This window comes from Electrophorus electricus, chromosome 2 (assembly GCF_013358815.1).
Source record: "Electrophorus electricus isolate fEleEle1 chromosome 2, fEleEle1.pri, whole genome shotgun sequence".
NCBI lineage: Eukaryota > Metazoa > Chordata > Actinopteri > Gymnotiformes > Gymnotidae > Electrophorus > Electrophorus electricus.
The window spans coordinates 21397126-21411136 of NC_049536.1; the positions used below are offsets into that span (position 1 = coordinate 21397126).

A 14011-nucleotide genomic window follows, 5' to 3' on the forward strand; every position below is an offset into this window, starting at 1 on the left:
ACCTGGTGAGTGAGTAGTCTTTGTCTTTACACACAGTTTGTTTGTAGCACAAAGTAAGACGTATCTGTCGAAAACTATTATGTACTGTGAGACACTAGATTACATTACAGAACGCTGTACCGTAGATGCCCGTCAGTATAGGAGCCGAAAATGTGTAAAACGGACCTTTCTTTTGCATGCTGCTGATGTGTGTTGTGTCTGCGTGCGGTCCTTAACGACGTGCGGTTTACCGACATGTCGGAGGTGTTTCAGATGCTGCTGAACACGGTGAAGGACTCTAAAGCCGAAGGCTACTTCCTGTCCCTCATGCAGCACCTGCTGCTGGTGCGCAACGACTACATGATTAGGTACGACCTCCGACCCCTCACCTCACAAGGCACCTCCCTGTGACCTTTCTAGCTATTGGGATGGAAGGGTGAAAACTCAGATGGAGGCTGATGAGGGATGGTGGAAAGGAGCCAGGTCAAAGGACCAGAGAGAGCAGGAGGAGGAGTGGTGGTGGAGAATGGGAGATGCAGTATTATAGTGCTGGGTAGTGCTGTGGTTAGGCTGGGTCACAGCCGACGAGCGAGAGACAGACACGGACAGAGACAGAAAAGTGGAAACAATATGTAGGGACAAGTGTGCAGTGGCTGATGGAGCGAGAGACGTCATTGGCCTTCTCTAAGTGCACCTCGACATGCAACACACTCTCATGATGATTCAAACAATCCCGTCTCTCGTATTTGTGTGAAAATGTTCCAAATGCATTTCACATAGGTTAGCTGTGTAGTGTGTGTGTGTGTGTGTGTGTGTGTGTGTGTGTGTGTGTGTGTGTGTAAATTATCTGCATATGATTTGATTTTCCTAAGCCTAAAAATATAAGCTCAAAAGCACAAAAAAACCCCAAACAAATCATTTTTGCTCTTTCAGTTTAGAAAAATGAAGTGAGTGTTTTGTAGAAAGCACTTCACTTTGTCAGGACTGATGTGTGTGTGTGTGTGTCCTGTCTAAGTTGCTTACTGCTCTTTTTGCTGGTTTTTCATACATAATGTATACATAACAACAAACAAACCCACTCACACGTTAGGTTGGGATGACAGAATGAGCTTTGTGCTCACACACGCACGCATGCACAGAGATAAACAAACACAACCCCTAAACAGCAGTACCGTATGTGGGCCTCAAGGCTGAAGCAGAGAGGCTGATACGGTTTATTCTCCCTCGTCTCCAGCGTGATTCTCTGCTGGCATACAAGCTGCAGTAGAGCTCTCTCCTCCACCAAGCTTCTCCGTCCATACCCTCAGACACGCTCGCTGAAGAGCAGGCACAAGGAGCCAAAAACGCAGAGCCTGGCGATTTCAGTGTGGAAGACGACAGGAAGGGGAGGGTGTGTGTGTGTCTGGGGGGTGGGGGGAGATCGTAAGCGGTTTTAGGATGTCAGCCTCGTTGCTCGTACCTTGTCATCTCAACGTGATCTGACAGGCAGGAAATTGGAGAGTGTCTGGCTGTGTGTGAGAGGGTGGGTGTCTCTAAGGGCTGCAAACATAGGTAATGAGACAAACGGAGAAGACGATCTTTCACACTGCTGTGTCGTCGTCCCCCCACCTCCCTGCAAACACACGCGTCATCTGACCAGTATGTGCACAAACGTACACACGTGCAACACAACCATTATCTGACAGGTAAATGAACACATTCAACCTGTCAACCTCCCCTATACCTATATCCCTATATCCTTTTTTTTCCCCTCTCTCTTTCTCTCACTCTCTTGCTGCCTCACCATTGCTGTTTCTCTCAATTTTTCTCTTTCTCTCTTCTACTCCTCCCTCCCTTCTCTCTCTCTCTGTACTTTCTCCTCCTGTCTCTCCTTATTCTCATCCTTCTCTCACACACCTTCCATGTTCGTAATCCTTTTTGCACTTGTTAACACGAAAAAAGATAAACACATTGCGAGGATAAACTGGGGGGGGGGGGGGGTTGGGGACGAAACACATGGAGGTGGCAGGAGAGGAGACGCTGAAGGACCGCCGCGTAGAGGGAGAGCAGGTCTACGCTCCGCTCACTCCGCTGGAGACGGCAGTGTCTGCTCTCAGTCATATGCGCACTATCCCCGCCACAGCAGACTTGCTGACACCATTTGGAGGCTGATAATTGGTTCTACTTGAGTGCTTTCCTTGCATCTGGCAACCAAATGTATATGAAATGTGGTTCAAGTCCCACTGCACTCTCAAAGAGACGTCTGATTAGTTGAGGATAGAAAATTAATGATTTCTGCCCCCCCCCCCGGAACTTAAAAAAGCTGAAAACTGGGTTTTCACAGGCACAGGGAAAATCTATGATTAAAATGATCACTAGATGTCTCTCTTGCTCCATGGAAGAACTGGAGATGAAGGGAGGGTGGGGTGGGGGGAGGTGGACAAAGGGGAAAAATAGAGTTGAAAGAGAACGAGGCCAAATAAAGGAGAGAGAGAAACAGCTTGGTGGAAAATGAAGAAAGTATTGAGTTACTTTCACACCAGGTCACGATGCCAGACTCCTCGCAAATGGAGTGTGTCTGTAAGCCCATCAAATATGACCACTGGGAAACACACACACACACACACACACACACACACACACACACACACTCACTCGCTCTCACACTGTTATACCTATATATTCACTCGAAAATATAAGTTCTTTTAGAGGTGGAGTAAAAGGTGACCCCCTACCCACCCCACCCCCTGCCATTTTCTCTCACACACACACACACACACACACACACACACACACACACACACACACACAGTTAGTCAGCTAAACACACACTTGAACTCTTTCACTCCCACTCTATTGCACATCTGCAGCTGTTACAATACTGCAAAGACCCTCTAGGAATGTTCCGAGTAAAGTGAGGCTTGGTTTTACTTGGCGTCCGTTGCTTCCCCCGATTCTCACAGCGAGGGCACTGAAAAGCTTCGTCTTGCTGTGCTGATTAAGGCCCCTCGTTCCGGCCCAGCCTTAATAAAGACTGAACGCTCTTATAGAAAACCCAGCGGTCTTGTCTCGTAGGTGCCGTCCGAGCGTGTCCCTTCAGCTTAGTCGTGAGTTATCCTGTATTAAACATGCAATATTAATTCTCTTCCTGTCTGCCTGTGTCTGTCTTTCTCTCTGTGTCTGTCTTAGGCCACAGTACTACAAGCTGATCGACGAGTGTGTATCTCAGATAGTCCTGCGCAGAAATGGCTGTGATCCTGACTTCAGATGCAGAAACCTGCAAATGGACATTGAAGGACTGATTGGTAATACACACATACCATGCAGCCCTATTCTCAGTCATTGACTTCTTTAAACACACACGGCCTGAGCTCTAGTAGCTCTGCAAATCCGATTCTGTCCACAGTGTGGCAGTATAGAGTCCACAGGCAGGGGATCACAGGGGACTGAGCTGCTATTGAATACCTCCATTTTAGATACTGTTTCTTACACCAAAAATAAATCAAGACTTTCCCAGTGCTGTTTTGACGTGGTCAGATGACGAATGTTTTCATGAACGTTAGTGGCGTGTATTGGCGGCCCTGTTAGTACTGACCAGGTTACTGGCCGTGGTGATCAGTTGAATGTATGCGATTAGCTGCTAAATGTTCAGTTTTGTCTGAGCTGTCCGTCACCTTGCCTGGTAGCTCAGTAAATGGCCAGGCTAGGAACGTGCAAAGGCAAGCTAGCTGTCTGCACACACTCCTCTTTGGTCGAGACTGTGTGTGTGTGTGGGGGGGGGGGGGGGGGGGGGGCTTTTTTGCTGCTGGGATATGGTAAATATTTTTTGTCCACTGATGATGAGAAAAGGGCAGCCTAGTTTTGCCCTGGTGCTGTTATTTAAAGATTTCCTTTGAACTCCGCACATTTTAGCCTTCAGCTCTCAGGCTTCCCCTTCTTTCTTTGCTCTCATTGGGTGTCTGTCCCATTTAGTCTGGCTATGAAAAGTGAGTACAGTAGCCCCCGCGCGTGCGCGTGCACACACCCCCGTCCTCAGTTCTTATCCTCATTAAATTTCCGCAGAACTGTTGCGTCGTCTTGTTTTGCCGTTCCTTCCTGCTTGCTGTCTTTTTTCTTCCTCCCCTGGGTTCACTTTCTGCTTAAACTGTCTGTGGCTGCCTGTCTGTATCTCCATTTGTCTTCTTTTGCTTCTTTTTGTGCGTCCCTCCTTCATGGTGTGTGTGTGTGTGGGGGGGGGGGGGTGCGCCCAGGAGGACCAGTAACAGGCCTTCCTCACACACTCGCTCTGCCCCAGGCTCTTGTTGCCACCTGTACCCCCCTTATTAACATTCGTCTCCAGAAGCTGCTCCTGTTGGCCCTTCTCCTAAAAGGCTCCTCTCCTTATGTCAAAGCCACTGCTAAGTCAAGGCAGGAACTCTTGCACTTTCTCAAGCTCTTTTAGAGTTCTGAATTTAAAAAAAAAAATCTTTGAACATGGTTTATCACAGATTATGATCTCAGAGGGAAAGAATCAGGGCTGTTCGCGAGGGAGCTGGAGCACGCCAATGGTTTTTCAGAACACCGTGCTTTCATGTTTATCCTTTTGCGCTGTTTCTTTGGAAATGGTCGGAGTTGATGGGCTTTTTAGATGAAGCTTTAGATTTCGTTGCAATAGAGATTTTGTGTGCACGCGTGGGTGTGTGTGTACGCATATGTGGGTGTGTGAGAGGGAGAGAGACGATGAGATTTTAATTAGGTTGCTCAGTAATCAGAGCACGAATCAGAGGAGACACACAGACTCATCACAGTGAAGGGCACTTTATCCCCACAGCCAGAGACAAGCTCAGTCTCTCTCTCTCTCTCTCTCTCTCTCATATACACACACCTCCTCCTCTCACTAACTTTTTCTCCTTCTCCTCTAGATAATATGGTGGATAAGACGAAAGTAGAGATCAGTGAAGCCAAGGCCATAGAGTTGGGGAAGAAGGTAAACAGAGTCTCTCTCACTCTCTCACACACACACACTCACACACACACACACACACACACACGGCTTGCCCAAGCACACAGGCATCTCTCATTTCCAAGGTCACATGCTCACCCATCACTTTTCAGCACTGCTGAATATTTTACATATAATCTAACTTTCTCAGCATACCTGCTCTGAGCTCACATACACCTTCTGGCAACACACACGCACAGAGCCCATGTGAGCTGGCAGATGTGTAATTTGTGAGGGGAGATGAGAGCAGACAGGAGATTTCCTCTTCCTCTCTCTGACAGGCTCTCTCCTAAGCCCTCCCAGCAAGACTTCCTCACTCTCTCTCTGCAATTACCCTCGGTGTGTGTTTTGTGTGTGTGTGTGTGTGTGTTTGTATGTATGTGTGAGTTTGTACACCATCATGTACTGCAATTTCCCTGTCACTGACTGAAATTGGGGCATAAGGAGATGCCCTCTCTTTAGTATTTGTGTGTGTGTGTGTGTGTGTTTGTGTGGGATGACCCCTATCAGGAGGCTGTCAGGCAACTGTTTACTCCTTCTCTCTCTCTCTCTCTCTCTCTCTCTCTCTCTCTCTCTCTCTCTCTCTCTCTCTCTCTCTCTCTCTCTCTCTGTCCTCCTTGTCTAATTTAGAGTAATAGCTGCGTGGCAAATAAGGAGAGGAGAGAGACAGACTCTCATTACTGCCATATATGTAAAGGGTGTGTGTGTGTGTGTGTGTGTGTGTCGTCAGTTTCTACCAATGCCACATAATTACATGTCTGGCTTGCAAACACATTCTTGTCAGTGTCACCAGAATTTGTCACCGTCTTCCTGTCTATGTCTAGAAGAGAGGGGCACTAAGAGCACAAATTTTGTGAAATAGCATGAGCTGAGCACAAAGAGTCGTGGGGTTTCGAGGGCTGCACTGGAGTAGGTGTCTGCAGAGGCTCATTTTACTGGTGTCTGTTTCAGTAGTCCTCGTTTCAGTGGTCCTCGTTTTAGTTTCCCCTCTGGCTCCTCTCAGCAATGCTCCTGTGAAATATACAGATTGGAACCAGATACAAGCAGGGTTTGCATCTTAACGGGTTTGTTTGTTGTTTCGTGCGCATTCCTTTTGCCAGCGCTGCCATACCGTGTGCTGTGAGTTCCTGGAGGGTGTAAATTTACGTAGATTCTAGTGATGAATACACCAGCGATGATGAAGGGTGGATAACAGACACGTGTGCATGTGTACACACTTGGGGAATGCAAATTTCCTTGATTGCATGAGAGCCCAAATGATTAGTCACATCTGATGTCCGGCAGACCCTTCTGAGCAGTGGCAGATGTAAGGCGGGTGGAATGATGCACCATGCGCGGCACGTCTGTGCTGGCTGCGTCGATCGGGTATTTCTTATTGTTTGATGTATGACAGCAGGTCTGATTTCTGCAATCGAACCTGCGAGCGTGGTGCTACTAGCAGCTGCTCCACCTGCTTTGCTATAATCTTTTGTGTCTGGAATTAAAATTAGCGTTTTTCTATAGTTAGCAGCTGTTTGAGTGAAAGGAGCAATATTGAACCTGCCACTCTGTTGGATCCAGTGGAAGTGATGGGGAAGCACTACTGAGGCAGAGAGGAGGGACCGGCAGGCTCTGTGTCTCCTCCTCTAGAGAGGAGGGACCGGCAGGCTCTGTGTCTCCTCCTCTAGAGAGGAGGGACCGGCAGGCTCTGTGTCTCCTCCTCTAGAGAGGAGGGACCGGCAGGCTCTGTGTCTCCTCCTCTAGAGAGGAGGGACCGGCAGGCTCTGTGTCTCCTCCAGGCTGCAGCCTCCCTACATTCTCCAGGCAGTTTCTTGTTTCATGGGCGTGATGGCAGACGGATGTGGTGGGAACACGTGTTGCTGCATATCAGGGAGCCACTCCTCCACGCCGCTGATGCTGAGAGCTCCAGCACACGTACACAAAGCACATCCCACCCCCATACCACAGCACATGTACAGGCCATATGCGTTAGCATGGAGCCCCATCGCTGGCCTGTTCATACAGAGATATAAGAATGTGCTTGGGCTGACGTCTGTGTGTGTGTGTGTGTGTGTGTGTGTGTGTGTGTGTGTGTGTGTGCGCGCGCGTGCGTGTGTGTGTGTAGCTTGATGCGGAGTTGACCGCACGGCATGAGCTGCAGGTGGAGCTGAAGAAGATGGAGGGCGATTATGAACAGAAGGTCCACGAGCTCAGTGCTGAGAAGGAGACGCTCGGAAATGAAAAGGTGGAGAAAGAGAGAGAGAACACCGGACTGCATGGAGAGATCGGCCACCTCAAGGAGCAGGTACTGAAGCAAATCCCGTTCCCGTCGCACCCAGCCCTCCTGATTGGTCAAGCCCGGACGCACTGCTGTCTGGAGGCTGTAACCCACACAGACAAGAGTTTACGTCCAGTCCACTCTGCCACGTTGCTGCGCTGTCTGAGCAGGAAAAACCTGCATAGTCTCGCAAGGACTGGGCCAGTCCCAAAACCAGCCAACACAAAGTGAATCCAGCAGTCAGAGAGGGAGTCCACTGAACTGGAGGCAGAGGGCTGGGTGGAGCTGTTCCGCGATTGGAGCTGGCCGCAATGGATCGATGGAGGGATGGAAAGGGGACGAGGGGAAATGAGAGTAAAAGTGAGGGATAACTAGAGCTGCCGTGACGTAAGATTGTTTGTCAGCAGTCCCGCAGACACCAGGGGGCGGGCGTGCGTGCGTGTGAGAGAGAGAGAGAGAGATAATTACAGTTGATGTGGACTGGAGAAACGCAGGAGTCAGCAAAAGTAGGGAAGTTGTTAGCCTGGAGGAGAGGAGAAAGGTGGAGGTGGAGACAGGTTTGGACTGAACAGCAATGGATGGATGTGAAAGTGGGGCACAGCGGTGTGTGTGTGTGTGTGTGTGTGTGTGGGAGTGAGACGCAGGCGGAGGAAAGAACTTGCTGAGCTCAACACCAGCGTGTCCTCTCAACCTGCTTCTAATGTGGAACACACACAACCAGCCTTCACACAGGCTCGTCAGGACCCCCACCCCTGCACGGTCATGCGTGCACAGGCCTTGGTCATGTGATCAGTGAAATCCTCTTGTCACTTCTCCGACCATGGCACATGCTGGCTAGAGAAATCTCTCTGTCTCTCTCTCTCTGACATCATGTTTGGCTTTTTGCTCTCTCCTTGAAGAGATAGCAGCCTGGTCATTTTTTAAACAAGACCCACCCACTTGGGGATATGTAAATGATGCTTCTGATTAGCCCTCACCAAACTCCAGCCGTGACCTTTTAAATATGTGTCGTCGTCCCCCCCGTTTGACAACATTAACACTCATCCATATAATATACTTTTTTTTTTTTTTTGCCCTTGAACTACATTTGGAACTGTGCGAAACTGTTGAGAAGCAATCTGTTTAGTTCTTTTTTTGTTGTTGTTGTTTTTCACTTGAACATTTAGCATTGATATTAAATAGGAACACCTAATGATGCGATGACTAATGTAGGTAGAATGTAAAATATGTTTGTTTGAATTTAAAAAGATGCTAATTTAAGACTTTACGGTTGCTAGTTTGCTGCCTTGTACATTTGATATTATGAAACTGGTCAGTGGTAACAAATCATCGGCCTGCGTGAAATCTGCCACGGCAGACTCACCTGGTATTGCTCACAAGCAGAGACTTAATAACCTGCTCTCTCTGTCTCTCTCCCTCTCCCCCTCTCCACCTCTCCCTGTCCCTCTGGCTATTTCTCCCTCTCTATATATATCTAAGGTTGAGAAATTGTCAAAGGATCTTGAGGAAGCCAAGTCTGAACTCAAGACAAAAATCATAACAGTGCCGGTACCCGTGCCCCCTTCCGTCCCTCCGCCTAGCACAGCTGGCCAATCAAAGCGTCCTGCTGGCTCTCCTCCACCCGGAGTGGCCTGTATGCACAGCCCGCCCCCTCCACCTCCACCACCACCCCCTCCCCCACCCTTACCTGGCCAAGTCATGCCCCCACCTCCACCTCCCTTACCTGGCCATGGAGGGATGCCTCCTCCACCCCCACCTCTACCGGGCATGCCTCCTCTTCCTCCTCCACCCCCACCTTTGCCCGGCATGCCTGGAGTCCCACCCCCTCCACCTTTACCTGGCGGTCCCGGCATACCCCCACCTCCCCCGCCACCCCCAGGAGGTCCAGGTATACCCCCACCTCCACCAGTGGGCATTCTCGGGATGCCTCCTCCCCCTCCCGGAGGGTTTGCAGGCTCGGCGCCTGTGCCCCCACCGCTGCCCTTCGGCCTCCAGCCCAAGAAGGAGTATAACCCTGAGGTGCAGCTCAAGAGAGCCAACTGGAGCAAGGTGAGTGTGTGTCTGTGTGTGCGTTCTAGAGGAAAATCAGGTACCAATGAATTGTAAAGCTGCTTAGCCATAATGGGGGTCTGGGTGTATGGGGTGTGGGTGTGTGCAAGTATGTGTGAACGTACGTGTGCGCGCATGCGTTCTAGGGGAAAATCGGGTACCACTAAATTGTATAGCTGACTGGCTGTAGTGTTTGTGTGTGTGTGTGTGTGTGTGTGTGTGTGTGTGTGTGTGTGTGTGTGTGTGTGAGTGAGTGAGACTTTAATAGCATTACACATGAATATGTATGAATCATGTGTGGCTGTTAGTCCTTGGTTTTTTTCCCTCCTTTTCTCAATTTTCTTACTTGTTCTTATACCTCCACCACCACCGTTCCACCTCCCCGTATAGCCCTGAGGGTTATTCTTTAATGGCAACAGTTTAGTTCATCAGGCTCTCCCTCCCCCTCTCTCTCTCTCTCTCTCTCTCTCTCTCTCTCTCTCTCTCTCTCTCTCTGTCTCGTGCTTGCGTTCTTCTCGCGGTACGAGCTGTTTGACGAGGATGTCAGTGAAATTGCTTTTTAATAAGCCCGTTTCTTTTAACTGTGGTTGTGAAAGATAATTAAACTGCTGCTAGAAAGGACAGCATTCTTTTGTCATTTAAATTCATGTTTTTCCCTTTGCTCTCTCATCTTCCGCTTCCTGTTAACTTAAAAGCCCTGTGACACTCGAATAAACGCGCGCGCGCACACACACACACACACACACACACACACACACACACACACACAGTCACAATTCAACCACTGGCAGGCAGGGAAATAAGTAGCCTGTATCAAAACAGGCCCAAGAAGTGGAAATGAGAATGCTGACTAGAACAGGTCAGTATGATTGATCAGGTCTTGGTCGGTTCATTAAAATAAAAAAAATAGCAAAAACAAAAAAAACATTAAATGTCATAGTCAAAGCATCTAGTCGGGAGTGGATTCAATGGCGTTTAACACTGTCTAATTAGCTGAGAGACCTAGTGAAGGTCCTCTGTGTAGTGTTGTGGAGGCTAAAAAACGGGGCTTAACCAGACACCGTGTGCGGCAGGAGAGGAGAAGTGTGTGTATGTGCGCGGTAGGTGCTGATTGATCAGATCTCCCGTACGGAAGGAGGAGATCAGGTGGCAAATAAAATCCAGACAGCCGTAATGAAAAAGTGAGAGAGAGAGAGAGGTAGAGAGAGGAGATTAGAGTGAGGAGCGCTATCGCGTCTGGCGCTCCCTGAGTGCTCCGGCTCTTTTGTTCCGTTTTGCTCCTTTGTGTGTAGGAGCCGTGATCAGTTTTAATGAGTTTCACCCTTCCCTTGCTCTCCTGCTTCGTCCCCTCTCTCCCTGTTATCCCCCCTCCCATTCTTTAATCCCTGTTCTACACTTTTGAGTTTGGTAATTCAATTCTGGGAGGCCGCTAGCACACGGCATGCTGGGTAGCGCCGTGGAAACGCGCCGTCTGCCGAGGCAGTGTCGCTGGTTCGCAAGGCTGAATAATCGTCTCAAGGCCGCAGACATGTCAGAGCCGGGGCCGGGGACGTCGCTGTTGATGAAGCAGCCAGTCCCCGTAATCCATTAAACCCTAATTGGGAACGTGTGCAGCTGGCAGGACGGTTCTTCTCTCCCCAGTAAGAGGGGACCTGACCTCCTGACAAGCCACACCAGCCCCCACCAGCTCCATGGGAGCGTGATGTGTGTCTGGATGAAAACCATTTCATACCAGTTAACGCACTGACTGAGCCAGTTTGCCTGGAAGATCATTTCAGCGTTCTATGGGTTTTTAGTTTTGTGATGTTGTTTTTGTTTTTTTTTTTTATAAAGAAAGACATGCTCTTCTGTGGAATTTGGTGATGGCTGGACATTGAGTGGGTGGGCAGGTGGAGTGTTGGTGTGTCTGATTGTACATCCTGAGGGTGTGTCTGATTCGGCAGTGTGTCTAATTCTGTTGAACTGCTATTGGCTGTAGATTGGACCTGAGGAACTGTGTGAGACCAGTGTCTGGGTCAAAGCAAAAGAGGACCGCTTCGAGAGCAACGAGCTGTTCTCCAAACTCACGCTGGCCTTCTCCTCGCAGACCAAGAGTGAGTCACGACCTGCGCTTCTCCATCATATCATTCAGTATGAGTAAGCCTGCGTTTTCACACTTCTAAAGTAAAAGATGTGATATTCTTCTTTTCTCTCTCTCTCCCCCCATATTTTGGTCATCATATGCAGCCTCAAAAGGTAAGCACATCATTTTGTGTCTGTGCGTGTGCGCACGAGTGTGTCTGTCCATGCGCCCGTGTATAAGTGCATGTGTGAGTGTTCGTGTGTGTGAGGCTCTCTCCTGCCTCATCCTCTGAGACTAGAAGACAGAGAGCGCTCCCCACTTCAGGGGGAGAGCTCTGCTGAAATGGATGGATGGAGGTGGAGTGGATGGATGGATGAAAAGAGCAGGCAGAGGAAGAGAGAAATCTCACAGCTCTTCAGTGGAAACGCTAGGGACTGAGATGGTGTGGGCACCACAGATCCGAGTGCTCTTCCTCGGGGCTGTGTGTGTGTGTGTGTGTGTGTGTGTGTGTGTGTGAGTGAGGGTGTGCTTGGTGCTTACCTCAGGAGAATGGCCATCACAACTGACTTCAGATGCACAATTCCTCTCAAACTGAATTAAATATGGCGGGAGTATTTTGGGGGGTTGTGTGTGTTTGAGACACTGTACCTTTGTCCTCTATGCAAGTCTGCTATGTCAAATTACTGCCATATAGGTCCCTGTGGGGGAAGTGCACAGGTGTGTGTGTGTGTGTGTGTGTGTGTGCGCGTAAACGAGGGAGAGTGGGTGTCCATGCCCTTATTTCCACATGTATTCACACTGTCACCTCTTGGCCCAATCTTTTTATTCATACTCCCCCCCTCTCTCTCCGCCCCTGCCCCTCTCTCTCTCTTGCTCTTTCTCTGTGTCAGCATGCCCTCTACTCCATATTTATGTGACCAATTCAGTATGCGGCGCCTTCAGACTTAACGAGGCTCTGTATGCCAGCTACAGGCCATCTCTCTCTCTCTCTCTCTCTCTCTCTCTCTCTCTCTCTCTCTCTCACACGCACACTCCACATAGGAACAATTTGAAACGTTGAAATGTCATTTGTGGCAGCTGGTTTGTCTTGGACCATCTGAGCTGTGTGTTCGTTCATCTGTCTGATTTGACGTGAGAGAACCTTTTCTGATATCTGTCTGGAAATGAACACTGCCCTTTTCACATTCTCCATCTGTCCGACACTGTCTATAAAAATCTGTCTGTGTGCGCTGGCGGTCCATGTGTTTTCCTGGTCTTTTCTCTCAGCCTCTTGTGTCCCTATCTTGCATTCCTCTGCTGTCTTCCCTTCCTGTCCGCCTCTCAGCCTTGTTCCTCAGTCTGATGGACACCACTGCCATCCTGGAATGGCCCGCCCTCATGTCCGTGACCTCCACGCCTCTATGTTCCGCTTCCTCTCTAACTCGGCGTTGGTGCCAGGGTCACGGAACGATGACCTCACTGATGAGGTCTCCGGGCACGCTGAAGACTTTAACAGGCCCTGAGGCTCAGTCTTTTTCTATTAGCCTCGCTCATTCCCTCGCTCCCTGTCCCTTAGCTAATCGTATGCTATTGAAAGATCTCTCATTTAAAGGATACAGTTTGGTCTTTCCCGAGTCTTAGATTTTTCTCGTTCAACTGTGAACTGCTTTGAGGACGGTAGTTGTTCAGGTTTTTGTGTTTGTTGCTTTGGTGTTTAGTATTTAAGTATTTAGCGATGAAGTGAGCTGCTTTGTTAGTGTCACATCTTGACTCTAATTCCATTGCTCTTCAGGTGTCAACATGTGTTCTCTTCTCCTTCACACATCTTCCCCTGCTTGCATTCGTTTTGATGTGGTGTGTGTGACTGTGTAGCGGCGTGCCTCACACACACCCCCTTTAGGCAGTAAGGTAGAGGGAGAGCTCTGGTATAGCTCTAAATGCTGGGTGCGAGCTTGGTGTGTGTGTGTGCCATAACCTGGCTAGAGGTTGCTGTTGAGCCACTGAGAGCTCCATAGAGACATGAGCATCTCCAAGGAGAACAGAAAGGCAAACTGGTGCCAGGAGAGAGAGAGAACCTGGGAATCATCTTTATAATGAGACATACCACACAGTGGCATCAACAGGCCAGCCACACACACACACTCACACGCAGCATGCATGCACTAGTCTACTTTATTACCACAGTGACCACTACCACAGAAACACCCTCTAAATCACTCCTCACCTTTCCTCTCCAGCACACACACACCACACACACACACACTCTCTCTCACCCATTCTTGTCCCTCTCTGAGCAGAACACACACACACACACTACCTCTTGGAAAAATACACAAACAGGTTTTAATGCAGTGTTTACACACACTGCAGTGTCTAGGGCTTCTAGCTGCTGTCTGCGAGCCCTCTGCCATCTGCTGCTGCCTAATTTCTTCTTCAGCTCCTTGCCTGAGAGACTCTTGGACAGACACCTGCTGAAAGAAACACAGCATTGTGCTGTGTGCTGGGTGACCACATCACTTCCTCGCACGTGTGGCTAAACACTGGGCCTTCCATGTTTGCTCGTTATTGCGTGTAGCCCCTCCACCTGTTCCTAATCCACCCTCTGGCTCTCTCTGTCTGCAGATCAATAATCTCACAGGCGAGCCTGCACACTGGAAGATTGAAGTCGTGTGTGTGTGTGTGTGTGTGTGTGTGTGTGTGTGTGTGTGTGTGCGTGTGTGTGTTT

At 49.3% G+C, this 14011-nt stretch overlaps 1 protein-coding gene across 3 annotated transcripts in view; it reads left to right on the forward strand.

The window, feature by feature from the left end:
• The window catches only part of LOC113577151 (protein diaphanous homolog 1), an 85427-nt gene that overhangs the window by 32960 nt on the left and 38456 nt on the right, over window positions 1–14011 (forward strand). For all 3 annotated transcript variants that reach the window (XM_035521919.1, XM_027009639.2, XM_035521923.1), the window contains 7 exons: window positions 231–347; window positions 3148–3263; window positions 4860–4924; window positions 7044–7223; window positions 8676–9245; window positions 11224–11338; window positions 11472–11480. In XM_035521919.1, coding sequence (XP_035377812.1) covers window positions 231–347; window positions 3148–3263; window positions 4860–4924; window positions 7044–7223; window positions 8676–9245; window positions 11224–11338; window positions 11472–11480 — 1172 coding nt within the window. The remainder of the gene's footprint in view (window positions 1–230; window positions 348–3147; window positions 3264–4859; window positions 4925–7043; window positions 7224–8675; window positions 9246–11223; window positions 11339–11471; window positions 11481–14011) is intronic.